The 16472-nt window shown below is 37.9% G+C and overlaps 1 protein-coding gene across 1 annotated transcript in view; it reads left to right on the forward strand.

The window, feature by feature from the left end:
* Positions 1-16472, forward strand: part of SGCZ (sarcoglycan zeta) — a 515552-nt gene that overhangs the window by 441466 nt on the left and 57614 nt on the right. Inside the window, exon 5 of the mRNA XM_042933838.1 lies at positions 9461-9583. Coding sequence (XP_042789772.1) covers positions 9461-9583 — 123 coding nt within the window. The remainder of the gene's footprint in view (positions 1-9460; positions 9584-16472) is intronic.

Below are 16472 nucleotides of genomic sequence, written 5' to 3' on the forward strand. Positions count from 1 at the left end.
GATATTCTTATAAAAAGGAGAAATTTGGACACAGAATATACATATAGAGGGGGAATGAAATGCATGGAGAAGATGGCCATCTACAAGCCAAGGAGAGAGACGAGAACAGACCTTTCCCTCATTAGCCTCAGAAAGAAGCAACTCTACAACACCTTAATCTCTGACTTCTAGCCACTGGAACTCTAAAGCAATAGCTTCTGTTTTTCAAGCCACCCAATGTGTGGTGCTTTGGCAGCCCTGACAAACTAATAAACATTTTCTTGGTCTCTGTCAGTTTTGTATTTAGAGGTGAACATCAGGTTAAATATTATAAATTCCCACTTCTTTGGAAACAGACTTGATGATATCGCTTTCATTGGCCAGTAGTACAATAAATGATGTATTACTTCAAAATGAAAGTTAAAAGACAGCGCTCAGTTCGCCATATCCTTTTCTCTTGTTGCCACACCTTTGAAGGCGTGTGTTAAGATGGAGCCTTTACCATTTGGGTCCCTGAGTGATTTCTGTGACCATAGCATCCTGCTGAATCATGCTGGAAGTGAGCATGAACAAGGAACAGACCTTCGCTGGCCTAAGGCATTCTCATTTGAGGGATTGTTTCATTGGATTATAAACTAGATCATTCTCTCTGATACAAGACCCGATTTGGTCATTTTTCTAGAAACCTGAGACTGAGGCTTCCTTGGAAATCAGAAATAATGTGTTCCGATGCAAGCAATTCTAAGAATTACATGTAATCATAAAAATATGCATCAGCTATAACAAATCAATAATAATGCACAGTTGACTAACTGCCTAAAATGATCATATTATAATAAAAACTGTATTTTATACTAAGGTTTCTTAAACTGCTTATCTGGAAGTTTATTGTTTCGTGCTCAATTAACTGATTTATAACACTAAAAATGTGTTCCCACTAAATGAAATCCAGAGACAATCTACCTAATGTTAAGGGGAATATGGAACATTTTGAATGTAAAAACTAAGTATCAATAAGCACGCCTCAAATATTCATACTAAGAAGTGTTAGTAGGTAATATAAATAAATATGCAAGTACAACCCTGTAGCGAAGGTGGTTACTTTTTCATATCATTTTCAAGAATACAGTTCTCTGTCTGGAATGGGTTCTGTGTAAGACCTCTTACATTAGAAAAGTTAATAAAAGTACTGTTACGGTGACTTTCACTATGATATTTAGGTAATAAGTTGTCAAAGTCGGATTTTTTAAAATTGTTTATTTTTGAGAGAGAGAGAGAGAGAGAGAGAGAGAATCCCAAGCAGCCTCTGTGCTGTCAGTGCAGAGCCCGATGGCTGGGTTTGATCTCACTAACCATGAGATCATTACCTGAGCTGAAAGCAAGAGTCAGATGCTTAACTGACTGAGCCACCCAGGTGTCCCAAAAGTTGGATGACTTTGGAAATCGAGAAAAAGTAATCTTGAAATCTGGTATGAAATTTGTACTTAATTGGTACCGTGAGACCACATTATTAGTGAATACATCTGCAAAATTATACTATCGTAACCAAACAAGTTATATTGCATGTAATTTAGAGGGAATTTGCATAAAAATATTATCAGAAAACTGTACCAACTCATTTTTCATCCTTGTGTTGAAGTCTAAACATGGATACACATATTAATTATTATTTGAAATAAAATGCATGTTAGAAAGGAAAAGAAATAAAATTATTAAGCATGTACGTGAAACTACCCTGATAATTGTGTCAAAATGTAGCAGAAGACCAGGTCAAGATGACAAGAAAGAAGGAAAAATTCTGAGAAGTTACTTGTTCTTATAAAACATATGTTAAAAATTAAAAATAATACACCACAATGGGAATAATTTTAGTTGGGTATTACCAAGAAATGAGTTTTCAAGTCTCAAGTTCTACCACAACTTCCATAAATTATACTGCATCATTTTAGACATTATCAATGTCTGCTGAAAAGTTAGGCAATGAGAGGTTACCAGAAGATATTAGGAATTTGTTTTCTCCTTTCTTGTAATATCGACTTAGCAAAAATGTAGCTGTAAGCAGTCTCTTCTCATTACTTAAGTATTCACTGTTTCTGCTCTTATATAATAATTCTATCATATTTATTTCACTGCATGTGACATGCATTTTTGTTTCAATTTTTTCCTTTATATATTAAAAGAAAATGAATGGTCATGATATATAGAAAAATTTAGAGAATATTTCATTCACCAACTTTGTGCTATTCATAGTTTTGAAATGCTGTAATTTTATATCTGCATACTATACTGAAAAAAAAAAAACAGAATATTTTATGCATATGTTGTTCCATTGGTCCTCTTAAACAAAAGCACAAGTCAAGGATGTATGCTTTCACTTGTATTAGACAACATAGTCAACAAAAGTGAGATAAAGAGGCATATTTTACCTGATCCTCTCAGAATTCATAGAGGCCAGGTCCGGGAGAAAATACCATAGTAATTTATGAAATGGCTGGTTAGGTAGTCATACAAGTACAATGATAATGATTAATTAATAAACAATATTATTATGATATTGTTATGAATCACCAAAAAGAGGGAAGAATACAAGCACAAAAGATTTTATTTACACCATTAAGTGTTGAAATTGTCTAAGTAGAAATTTAGTTTGCTCAATGCAAAGGCTATAAAACAATTTGCCCCAGGATATTATGGTGTCCATTTCCACACATCATTTTAGGAAGTCCTAGAGCATATTTTTTCCCCTTTTAATTAAGCGCTAATGATTTGTATATTGTGCATGTGTGGTGGGGCAGTGTTTCATAAAGGTCGAAGATTTCTAACTTCTAATTAATAAAGATAAGGGTGACAGAGAGGGAGAGAGAGAGGGTGAAGAATACATGGAAACCTAAAGAAGTAAACAGAGAAAGAGTAAGAACAATGAACGGAGAAAATTCAGAGTTTAAGAGCTCCTCAACCTGGGTGGGGCGGATGAGTTATTTATTGATTCATACAATAGGCAAGCCCAGGGCTAGACTAGTTTGTCTCACGGGACCAGCCATTAAGCAATAGTTTCAGGCATGTCTCTCTGTCCTTCTCATTCTCCTTCTTACCTTCTCCCTGCTCACCTCCCCCGCCCCCTGCCATTTTCACTGATTGGCTGAATTCTCAGGCCAACTTTTTCCACATAGGGGTATAGCTAGCCTTAAAAGATTAAGTTTATATCATGCTCTGGGTCTGTGATCTGGAAAGAAGATTGTGCCTCTTTTTTAAATCATAAAACAAAATCAGGAGAGTGTTTGGGTCATGTGCTTGTGTATGAATTAATTGTTTTGGTTGAAGAGAACTGAACAACTTCTAGACAGAGAGTCAGCACCCCCTCCTGCCCCCATAGATTGATCGTGGGGAGCATATTGTCAGTAAAGGAGATTGAGGAGCAGTGGCATAAAAAAGATAGTCCCTCCAACAGTAATCCAGGAATTATTCATTGAAACCATTGTGGCATATATTTTAGGAACTCAGATTGGCAAAAACTACAAAGTCTGATAACACTGAGTGTTGGCAGTGGTGTAGAGCTACAGGAACTCTCCTATTCTATTGGTGGGAATGTAAATTGGTACATCAGTCTGAAAAGTAACTTTTTATTATCTAGAAAATTTGGAGTACATTCTCTATGATCCAGCCATTTCACACCAACGCAAAAGCTCTGTAATTGCTTGAGTATAGGAGATTTGTAGGAAAATTTTTATAGCGTCCTTGTTACTGATTCAGATATTCTAGAAACCTGTAAGATCACCAGTGGAAAGTAGATCCCTAACTGGGATATCCATATAATAGACTGTAGTGGTGAAGGTGAATAAACCAGAACCACATGTATCAAAAGAGATGAATCTCACAAGCCTAATGTGTGAAAAAGCCTAGTCACTGAAAAATAGAAGTAATATAAAGCTGTGTGTTTGTGTATGCATTTATGTATGTGTGTGTGTGTGTGTGTGTGTGTGTGTATCGCAAAACTGAGAGAAATGTTTTAAGGATACATACGTTAAGTAGTAAAGTTACAAAATGGAAGTGGTGAGAACTCATTTCCGAATAATGCTGACATGCAGAGTTCCCCTAGGGTGAAGGTACATGTGATTAAGAAAAGATGAGCCAAAGCATAAGAGACTGTTAAAAACTGAGAACAAACTGAGGGTTGATGGGGGGTGGGAGGGAGGGGAGGGCGGGTGATGGGTATTGAGGAGGGCACCTTTTGGGATGAGCACTGGGTGTTGTATGGAAACCAATTTGACAATAAATTTCATATTTGAAAATAAATAAATAAATATATAAATAAATAAATAAATAAATAAATAAATAAAGGAAGATGGAGAATAATAGCATGAGGCCATGGCTATGGTATAGATGGGTGAAGGAGTGATAAACAAGGCATAAAGATACAGAATGTGGAAAGGAGTGGAATTCACTTCAGTTTAAAAACAAACATTTTTTAAAAGTTTTTATTCAAATCCCAGATAGTTAACGTACAATGTAATATTAATTTCAGGTGTACGGTATAGCGATTCGACAATTCCATACATCACGTGGTGCTCACCATGACAGTGCACTCCTCAATCACCCATTTCACCCATCCCCACCCCCAACGTCCCCTCTGGTAACCAAGAGCCTGTTTCTTGGTTTGCGGCCCCCAACCATCCCTCTCTCTCTTCCCCTTTGCTCCTTTGTTTTGTAAAAAACAAACTTTTATTGAGGAATTACTGTATACAAGGCACTGGTCTAGATACAGGATGGTAGGAAGCCCCAGGTAGGGATACAAGGGTGAATGCAACCTCAGGGTTCATATAATGACCTTATTTGCTAGAGAAACAATGGTTATCCCAATTCGGAAACAGAAATCAGTTCCTATGGTTGGGGGCTAGGTTGTAGGGGCGCGAGGAGAGGGGTGGTGTGCTAATCTCAGACAGGATCCAATGTAGATTGCAATTGGCAAAGGCCCTGGAGCCCTTGTTCCAAGATCAGCCTCCCACCCTGGCCCCTATGATCTTTCCCTCATTCTGTTTCTTCTCCTTCTCCCCCCAAGTACACTCATAGTACACTTTCTGCAGGCGAGTTTCTAATGACATACATTGTATAGAGTAAAATATAGTGCTCATTTATATTTATACTTCATGAAAGCAGCTTCTTTTGTTTTGTGTCAGCCTTTTTTTTTTTTTTTTTTTTTTTGGCCCATGATAATTCCAAAACAGGAATTTGAGAACTCTGGATTTCGTTGACTGTATTGACTCTTGCTTTTGTTTTTCTTGTGGGAATTTCTAATCTTTTAATTATACTCTTCTTCAAGACCTTGAAAATATTGGCAACACATAAAATCAGAGTTATATAGGAAGAAAGATCCATCATGATATGCTTGAGGAAAACACACCAGAGATAATTAGGTATATCCATTTTTATCTTTGCCTTGTTTTCTTTAAATTAGGACTAACTAGTACCAAGAGGCCCTATGGAAATATATTGTTTGAGCTCCCGTAGAGGTTTTTATTGAAGAAAATTTTCTAATTCGTGTGTTTGACTGATTTAATGTAGAAAACTCAAAAACAGTAGATAAATTACCGGAGCCTCTCTATTTGTCAGCAAATATGCCTTTGGCTGCTGACTATGTCTTAAGAAATGTGAATGTTCCAGAAAGGCAGTGGAGCCATCTCTGAGGAGAGCAAGAAATTAGCTTTGCTGTTACTTTTCTTTATTTGCTTTTAAAGAATATATACAGAATGCTAAGTGAACTAGAGAAAATATTTGGAAATATATTTAATACTTCAGTCCTTTTGTGGAATCTATTATTTTGCTTACATGGTTTCTCCCTTTTTCCTGCTAATTCTCTTTACTTATTTTTTTTAATTTTTTTTTTTTTAGCATTTATTTATTTTTGAGACAGAGAGAGACAGAGCATGAACGGGGGAGGGGCAGAGAGAGAGGGAGACACAGAATCAGAAGCAGGCTCCAGGCTCTGAGCCATCAGCCCAGAGCCCGATGCGGGGCTCGAACTCATGGACCGCGAGATCGTGACCTGAGCTGAAGTTGGACGCTCAACCGACTGAGCCACCCAGGCGCCCCTTCTCTTTACTTATTTTATCCCTGACTGTTCTTTGTTTGATTTTGCAGTTGCTAACAGAAACTTCCTCAGCTGTTCTTAAGGAAACATTTAGTCTTGAGACTTTAGTTAGCAAGTTAGTGTTTAAGGTGACTAGTAAAATATAGAACTGTCTGGATATCCCATGCCACATGACCTATTTGCTGAGGAATCAGAGCTCCTTATCCAGAGTCATTCAGGCATATTGCTTTCCTGCAACTCGGGAAGCATTGATGGTTGGGAAGAAAATGGAACTGAGCATTTACCTAGCTCCTCTGAATAACTGGATCCGAGTTGACCTAGCCTTACAAATATGTGAAGCCAGGAATGTGGAAAACAGAGTAAGACAACGCAAAACATGTTATGATATAATAAATTCAGCTTCATCTCGCCTAATACATTAACTTGAAACACAAATATTCACAGTGATGCACTATGTGTCTAATTGCACGCATTACTGTCTGCTATTTGTAGAAAAGGAAAGCAATGTACAACAGCACAATATATTCAAAATTGTTTTCTGATTTAAAATATTTACTGTCAAGTATTGCTAATTGCTTGCAAATATGCCTTCTGAAATGTTAGTAATATGTTGAATAAAGTGTAGTCTGCAGTATTAATTTATATGTCTATTTTTAGTTGAATGATTTTGCATGCATTTATTTATGGCCTAGATGCATTTTTTAATTCCAGGTGTGCATATATTTTCTTACTAGCTTATTGCTTTTGCTTATTTAAATTTATTGAATTAAGATTTCAACTCACTTTGCCATATCCAGATTCTCCACGTGTATTTCTACTAGTTTATGTGACACACAATATAGCATGCTTATGTTAATAAAGTATCTTACATATAATGACATCAAATGTTATGCCAAGAAAAGTCTTATCAACTTGTGTCTATATGGGGCATGTGTATGTATGTGTGTGTAAAATATATATTATATACATATAGTGATATAAATCACTTCAATGTCATTAAAATCACTGATATATTTTGTGGATCAATTCACCCAATAACTAAGCATATTTGAAGAAAGCAATGTAATATACATGTTAAGGTTTTATGTGTATAATATCTAGAATATCTTTCAGGCAATTCGGATTTAGTGTATGTCTGAGTGCCTTGAAGACAGATTGAGACACAGAGGCCTCAAAACTTAGAAGTCACATTTATCAACACATCCAGCCCCAAGCACGCTTTTTGGAACATCACCCAGTTGGGTTACTATGGTTTAAAGATTAAAAGCACAATACAGGAAGGTTAGACCATGATTAGGAGAAGACACACTCCACTGAATACAGGCTGCTAAATAATGTTTGCCAGATCAAAGGCAAAGACTGTTACCAAGGACAATAGGTCTCCCGTGGTTCCAATATTGCCATTAAATTTCATTTAAAAAAGTGCTTTGCTTAAAAAATATATATATAACAGACATTGAAATACAATTCATGCTGTTTGGGTCTTGACATACTGCAAGGTTAACGTCAGTTTTATCTTACTTAGCATCGTCATAAACAGTTGAAGCTTTTTAAAATTTCTATGTGGACCTGAAAACATGTAGGTAGTTTCTTATATTAAAAGAAAAGTATACATCTTGTTTTCAGAGAAATTATCCCACAAGTCATCAGGGTTTGTAATTAATGTTTTCCTCTTATTAAGTGCCCCTCAGAAGCCATGGTGGTAGGAAGGTATAAGATACTAAAGCCCATGGGCTAGGCCTGGCAACAAGGCCGAGGTGGGGCTGAGGGCCAAGGAAAGGGAAAGAAAGTTTACGTCTGGTATTCATTCACCTATCCAACTTCCTACCCTAAGCACCTCTAGAAATCAGACCCAAGTTTAAATTTGGAGGATATTTTGGAATACAAAGATGATCTCATGTTTTGAATTCCAGGGGGTTGCAGATCAAACAAATTATGGTAGAACATTGTCTTAGTCTGTTTGGGCTGCTATAACAAAATCCCATAGAGTGGGTGGTTTAAACAACAGACAGTTGCTTCTCACAGTATTCCAGGCTAGGAATTCCAACAGCAAGCCACTAGGATAGCCAGCATCTAGTGAGAGGCTGCTTCCTGGTCTGTAGATACCAGCTTCTCACCGCGTCCACACTCAGCAGACTGCAGAAAGAGAAAGGGCAAACTTTGTATGGTCACTAATCTTATTCCTGAGGGCTCCACCGTCATGACCTAATTACCTCTCATAGATGGCCTTTGAGGTATAAGTTGGCCTAATACCATCTCATTGTGGGCTTGGATGTCAACAGAAGAATTTTGGGCAGACACAAACAAGCAGTCCATAGTATATGGAAAGCAAATGAAAAAAGGTATGAGCAAACGTGATGTACCTAGGTCCGTGATTGGGCTGGGTTGTATCTGACAAGAGTTTCTGATGTAGATAGCAGAGGAGAGATACTCCGGATCTTACAGGAGGGGAAGGTATATCATATGCCAAATGTGTTGTGCCAAAAGAAATAAATAGATATTATGGAAATACCAATTCCTCACCCTCTGACCAGTTTGATCCTCTTGTTGAAGCCCTTCAAACTTACAAATTGATCATGTATTCCAAATATGGAAGCTGTCTTCGTGGTTTGTAGATGGATTAATATGCAAAATTGCCCAGCATCAGAAACAGATTTCCAATACTATGGTGTAACTATATTTAATACTATATTTTAATAAATCAAGAAAACTTTTGATGAGAAAATACATTGGGGAGCACTAAAAACATATATATGTGTGTGTGTGTATATATGCATATATGTATTTATATTTGCAAGATTAACTATAAAATGCATTCACATTCAGTGACAGTAAAGGGTGAACAAAGTTCAATATTAAAATATGTGAAATGTAGAGTAGCTAACGGTTCACAACTGAGTAATGCTTTACAAGTACCTTGCCATGTAGCAAGCACAGGCACTATTGTCTGCTTGCAGAGAGAACAGGGGAGTAATTCAGTCCATAAGTATTGAGCAACCGGCATGTGCCAAGTATAATGCCGCGTGTTCAGGCTACAACCAAGAACAAAGTAGACGTCATCTCTCCTTGTGCGTATGTAAAGGTTTTTGGTTTGTTTGGGTTTGTTGTTGTTGTTGTTTTGTTTTTTAGTTAGCTAAGGCTACAAACCTTGTTAGGACTATGCAAGCATTTAGAGGTCAGATGTATGCCCAGCCATCCTAGCCCAACAAACCCGACCAAATTAGAGAGCCTACTGGAAGGGAAAACAATTTCAAAATATTAATTCAGGTATAAAATGTACTGCAGAGACAAGAAAAAAACCTAATATATCTATTTCTCCTCTTTTTTCTAAAAAAAATACATGTTAATGGTTTCCTACATGCCAGTTTCATTTTTAAACCTTTCCTCTGACCATAGGAGCTGACGCTGTGGAAGCTCAGTGTAAGAGATTTGAAGTGAGAGCGAGTGAAGATGGCAGGGTGCTGTTCTCTGCAGATGAAGATGAGATTACCATTGGGGCTGAAAAGCTGAAAGTTACAGGTACTGTAGCTTGAGGTCTTGGAACATTGTTTACTTCTTGAAAGAACATGCAACTGAACAAGAGCTACGTCATAAGATGTACGATTCCCATGCCTCACATTGAGTTCACGTCATAACATGATCTCCCACCGTTTGATTTTCCAGTAGTCTTCAACTAGAAGGCACTGGTTGTGGTGCCAGAAGACAAGTAAACATTGGCCTCAGTGACATAGAAGTACGGCTGCACATCCTAGGCGTCCTAGGTGGATGGAATAGGAGAGGCAGAGCAAAGTGGGTCAGGATAGTGGAAGACAGTCTAGAATTCAGACACTGAGAAAAGCTAACTAAAGGTGATAGACATATAAGATTCAGAGGTATTATTTAAAAGTGAAAGACATGCAAAGAAGACCTAAAATGCAAATATCAATGGAAGACTGAAGTAGGGGAAAGGTTATGAGTAAACTAAATTCTTTTCTTTAGATCTTGTAATTACTCTCAAAAGCATCAAGAAATAATGTTATCCACATATTATTTAGAAGTTATTAAAGTCATTATTCTAATGTTAGGGCTATTAAAGTCAATCACCAACTGAAATTAAAAAGCAAACAAAACCAGAAATCAAAATTAAAAGCAAAGCTGGGAGTGAGGAAGGATTTTATGAGGACTGTTTTAAGCATAATCTTTTTGAATCACTTGATTTGCCATCATAATTTGTATTGTTTTGATAACATATTTAAGAAATACCCAAAGAGGCCTACATTTACAAAAATGAGATAAGTTGGCCTAGTCTTTCCCAAATTTGGGTTTGGGAATAGCTCGTGGGATATCTGTCCTATTTAGGTCCTACTGAGCCCTGTGGGCCATGTGAGAACACTTAGCATGGGAACTGGTCTCTGCTCTCAGGCTGTTTGGGTTGAATCCTGCCTCTACCGTTCAATATTGAAATAAACTCTATGCCTCCCATTTTCCCTCATCTAAGTGACTGAAATGATAACGATAACTTTAGTGGTCAAATTACACCGGTGTATGTGTGCACACTTATGTGTACTTATAGGTGTTTAGAATATTTTCAGCACATAATGAAGATATTGTATAGGTTAGCGTGTTCTATTTATCAATAAAGACAATATTAATATTGTTAATGTTGCAGGCATGAGGGCTTGTGTGTATTGCAAGAAAGGTATACTATTAAATGGCACTGAAATTCAACAAAAAGATAGTTTAATAGGGATCTTCACCGGGCCTCCATGGCCTGGGTCACATCCTGCCACCACCCACCCGTTCCGTCTCCCAAAGCGTCCTTTCTCTCGTGGGATGTTCCACTTAGCTGGAGCCTGTGCCATCGGGTTGGTGTTTGCAGTATTCCCCAAATTGCCCAAATGCCTCCTCTCCTTTTCTTTCTTCAGACTGCTTGGAGAGGTCAGGAAAAGAAGCCCCCACCGCGGGAAAAAATTGACCTTCCTAAGCCCTGAGTGTGTGTATGTGGCGGGGGCGGGGGGGGGGGGGGGTGCGTGGAGGGGGAGCAGGGAACAAAACACGAAGCGCGAGCGTTTTGATTGGCACAGAGCACAGACAGATAGGACAGGACATTGACTTTAGGGCCCTCAGTGCTAACATTTGAGTTGCTGGTTGGTGGGAAAGTGGGAAGACGGGGCAGAAACACACTCAGGGGGATCAAGCAGATGTGATTTCAGTATGTAACACTCTTTGAACTTTGCTGGTGCCTACTGGTTATCAGCTTTAATCTTGGGATAGCTTTGTCACACTCACCTAAAAATTATCTTATCCATATTCAGATATTCCCATGGAGTACTTTGCGTTTGTAAGTGACAGGAAGTTCTGGGGCTTTTGACAGCTTTTATGAACTCCTGGAATTTTAACTTTCTCTGATCTTTGTGCTAACTTGACTTGTCTCCTAACAGTTGCTATGAAATGCTGTCTTCACAAAATTTGACTCATTAACTAGTTTTTAAATTTTTCTTTGAGGTACATGGGTACTCACCTTTATTTTCCTCTTTTTCTTGGTAGGCTGGCTGTCATCCTTGGATTAAGTGGAATTATTAAGTTAGTAACTTAGAAAGTCAGTGGAGAAAGTGCTCCCTGAAAAATCGAAGTTTTTCTGCTTGTCAATTAACTGCTTTCAGATAGTCAGCTCTGCTGATTTAATCTCTCTCTTTCTGTCTCTCTCTTTCTCTTTCTCCCCCACCCCGTGCACCATATATATGTGACTGTATGCGTGTGATGGAATATATGGCATGTAGATATATGTGGATGTATAGATGGATAAATACATATGTCCCATTCAGGCTTTCTTTTTCCATTTCCTTCTGTCTCAAACATATATACATCACTTTGAGTTTATTCTTTGAACTATTTGTGATTGATTTTTATTATTCAGTTATTTCAGAAAATGAATCAGTATTATAGTGGAGGTCTGTATCATGTATTCCAGAAGATCCTAAATAATAAAATAATATAATTTTGAGGTCATGACTGCAGAATCCAGGCAGAAATTTCTGTAAGGGTTTGAAGCATAACACTTAAGATGAGGGAATGAGAGTGGGGCGCCTGGGTGGCTCAGTCGGTTGGGTATCCGACTTCAGCTCAGGTCACGATCTCACGGTCCGTGAGTTCGAGCCCCGCATCGGGCTCTGGGCTGACGGCTCGGAGCCTGGAGCCTGCTTCCGATTCTGTGTCTCCCTCTCTCTCTGCCCCTCCCCCATTCATGCTCTGTGTCTCTCTGTCTCAAAAATAAATAAACGTTAAAAAAAAAATTTTTTTAAAAGATGAGGGAATGAGAGCACCTGTAACAAGTAACCCCAATTTCTAACCTGATGTCGATATAGAAGAGGCTCCCCCTTATTAACAAAGAAATGCTAAGTTGAGGAGTATTTTCATTTGATTGGAATCCACCCCCCACCCCGCCTCCCCAGGAAGCAGTCACATTTCTGTTTCCTCCCAGAAGAGCCCACACACCCACAGACACAAACATACACACATTCACACACCCTCTCAAATTCCTGCTAGGTCCTTTCTCCCTTACCAGAATATTGAATATTCACTTTACAGTGGCTTTATTCGTTGCTGCGATACTTCTAAAATAAAGGAAAACAGAGATATCGAAGGCAAATATAACTTAGAATTTCATATACTTAGAGGGGAAAACTGTGCATAGTGCAGCATACAATTTAAAGGCACAGGGATTGATTAGAAACTCATATATCCTTTAAAGCAGTGCTTGAATCATTTGACAAATAACACTACAAAGAGACACTGACTCCAGGGTGCTTCATATAAATTAGGTAGCTGTGCTGACAAGACTTCAAAGTTCCATGTGACAAGAGATCTGTGTGAGGTTGATTCCAGAATTTTAAATTTGTGGCACAAAATTTTCTACTTAAGCAATATCCGTTGGAATTACAATCGATTCTTTCTGGCTTCATACTTTATGAGCAGTGGCATTTCATACATGGACTTCTCTTTCAGGATGACAGAAATGGATGAATTTATTTAGACAACGTGTCTATACACCTGAGGCAAAATCACTTATGAGTGAAATTATTCACAGATCTAGTGTAACTCAGGATATTTACAGTTACTCTACTTAGAAAGTAGCAGGAATTTACCTCAGACATTCAAAGACTCGTAGGGTGCAGGGGGATAGGAGTAAAATCGCCAGTGGTTACCTGAAGAAGGAACCTGCCTCATTACCCCATCACCCTGATAAACAACCATGTGCTTAAAATTTGGAATTGTTTATTCTTGATACCAAATGACTTGCCCCGGAATAGCTTGCTTAAATCTTAATAGGAAGATGCTTCTATGACCTTAATATGCCCTCTCTACATCACTAAATATATTGGAGTGTTACACTTTAGACCACATGTGCATACTTGAAAACTTCATTTTCATTTAGCGTTCCCTAACATTGCTCAAACATCTTACTTACTGCAATTATCTTTTGAGACCAGGTACACACATAAAAAATATAAACCTTTACACTTAGAAGACTCTTAAATTTAGGGCTTTCAGGTAGAATCAATCACCTGCAATTTGCACGTTCATTGGTATTCCAAGTAGTATATTAACTTAGAAAACAAAGTGCAAGTGTATGTCCTTTGACTTTTGAAAGTGAAAACTTTAGCTGCATGGAATACCTTCACGTTAAATTAAATGCTGTTAGTTGGATTTAGACCTCTCCGTTTGGTTTATGAGAGAAAAGTGGACAATAGCTAAATGTGTAAGGACAAAGGATATCTCATTTTTTTCAGGCAGTAGAAATGAAAACTGGCAATCTGAAAGAATAGTGGATCCCATCCCAGAATCCACCCTGTGCCCTGATGTTTGCTTGAAAAGCCAAGAATATATCATCCCTTCGTCCCTGTTCTAACTGAATGGTTGGACAGTTAGACAAGCTCGAATGCTTGTTTGATGACAGAAGAAAGGGTTTTCTGAAGAGCAGTCTTTTAGATTCAACACCATGTTTCGGGGTGGTAATCAATATTTTCTGGTTTGTTTTTATTAGTTAGTCTTCTACATCCTTGTTCTTGTCTGTGAAATTGGCACGCTGTGAGGAGATCAACCTTGGGATCAAGCTTTCTATTAGGGAGGACCATTGTTCCCCAAGTTGTCCAAATGCCAAGAGTGTGGTAACACACAGCCAGCAGGATGGAGCTGCGTGGTTCGAATAGTACCAGAAGAAATGTGATTAGACCGGGTGCTGAGAAACGTAATGTTCAATTTTCTCAGGTGTGGCATTTCAAGCCTGTGGACTTGGGTAAATCACTCAACTCCATTTTCAAATCGCCTTTTTTTTTTAAAAAAATTTTTTTAACGTTTTATTTATTTTTGAGACAGAGAATGAACGGGGGAGGGGCAGAGAGAGAGGGAGACACAGAATCGGAAGCAGGCTCCAGGCTCTGAGCCATCAGCCCAGAGACCGATGCGGGGCTCGAACTCACGGACCGCGAGATCGTGACCTGAGCTGAAGTCAGACGCCCAACTGACTGAGCCACCCAGGCGCCCCTCAAATTGCCTTTTAAAGACACCGAGGATACAAATTTTAGAGACGCTAAAGATGAGCACCATTCTCTTTCCGCCCCCCCCCCTCCTAAATCTGCAGGTGACAAAGGATTACGGGTATATAAATAATGAACCATGCCATCCTCCAACAATAAGCCCTGAGCACCTTACCGACAGTCCTTTGCATGACTTATTTTATTTTTCCAAGCTGTCATTTAAATGTCTCCTACTTTAATTAAAGCAAAACTTATTGAAAATATAATTGTGTAATAGAAATCTCAAGAAAGTTATAAAAGAGGACAACTCCTTTACAAATAAGGTCAGAGGGTGGGGGGCTTGAATCAACATCTTTGTGTATTGGTTGTACATCTTCCCACTGATATTTAAATTTCTTCCCATAGCTATGCGTCTTAAATCCACAAAATATCCCAAAGATATAATTTATCCTGCCACTGTGTAAATGACTAGTCTGGTTTCTTATATATTGTGATGACATTCTAAAAATACATTACTTATAGAATATGGTCTACTAGAATTGCCTGCAGTTTCATTGTTTCTTTGCTGGCTGTCAATCAGGAGCTGGTATTTGCTTCTGAAGGTGACCCATATTCCTCCTCACGCTTTCCAAGCATCTTGCCTCTAAGAACACTGGGTGAGTCCCTCTCATGATTCAAATCCCTCTAACTCTCCCTCCCCTTGAATCTCTCTTATTTCTTCTGCCTACAGCTGGAAAAAGATTATCTGCTTTTCATAGCTCATATGATGGCATTGCCTTATTACATTATCCAGATACCTAGATAATCCAGGATAATCTCCCTATTTTAAGGTCATTGATTAGTAACCCTAATTACATCTGTAGAATCCCTTTGTCATGTAATGTATTCACAGTCTGCAGGGTTTAGGATGTGAATATCCTGGGTAGGGGGAGTCCATATTCTGCCTGCCATACTATGCAAATTATTGAAACTCTCTAAGCCTTTTTTTTTCTTTTTACGCTAAATTTTTATTTCACTGTTATGCAGCTGCATAAGTATAAATATTTGTTCAATATACACTAATTATGACATCCATAGGGAATTTCTTAGGGAAAATAAGACTGCAGATACTTTCTTGCCTTATTGCACACGTTCTAACAAACTTTTCAGCTGTTGTAAATTTATGGCTGGGAGTACTACCAAGGAGCACCTTTTACAATCCCAGGAGACTGACCAAATAGAACACAGGAGAATTTCTACTAGCTCACTGGATAGGTTTACAACAACAAATGCATGACATGAATGTAACCTGAAGTACTCTCTACTCATCCAAAATGCAAAAACGTATTTGGCAAAAATGGTAATAATACTATACAAAACATACATGAACATATTGTTTGGAAACAAGCACAGAGTTGTGCTTTGAAAGAAACTAGACAGTTAAAAAGCAAAGGTTGTAAATCATGACTTGTTTAGATGTCTGAATGCAGAAAGATTGGGTTATGACAACCTCCACACACAGATATGAATTATAAATGTTAAAATCACTTTTGAATCTCTAGGCCTTTTTTTTTTTCATCTTCAAAGGAGCATTATGAGAAACACCCAACCCATAGGATTTGGGTGAAGGTAAAAGACACATATGAAAATCTCTTAAGACCAATCCTGATACAAATTTGGTATTTAATAAATATCACCACGTAAAAAATTTTAAATATCATTACTGTTTTCCTCATTTGCTTACTTTTTAAAAATAAATACTTACAAAAACTAAAAGACATCAGATAATGGGTGAAGGAAAAGGAGTGGTGAAAATACATGAAGTGAAAACTTGTATATTCAATATTAGAAATGGGAAATTGTATACTGGATTTGTATACATATTTGAAGACTTCTAGACAAAATGCAAAAAG

The sequence above is a fragment of the Panthera leo genome, chromosome B1, assembly GCF_018350215.1.
Source record: "Panthera leo isolate Ple1 chromosome B1, P.leo_Ple1_pat1.1, whole genome shotgun sequence".
In the NCBI taxonomy this organism is placed as follows: Eukaryota; Metazoa; Chordata; class Mammalia; order Carnivora; family Felidae; genus Panthera; species Panthera leo.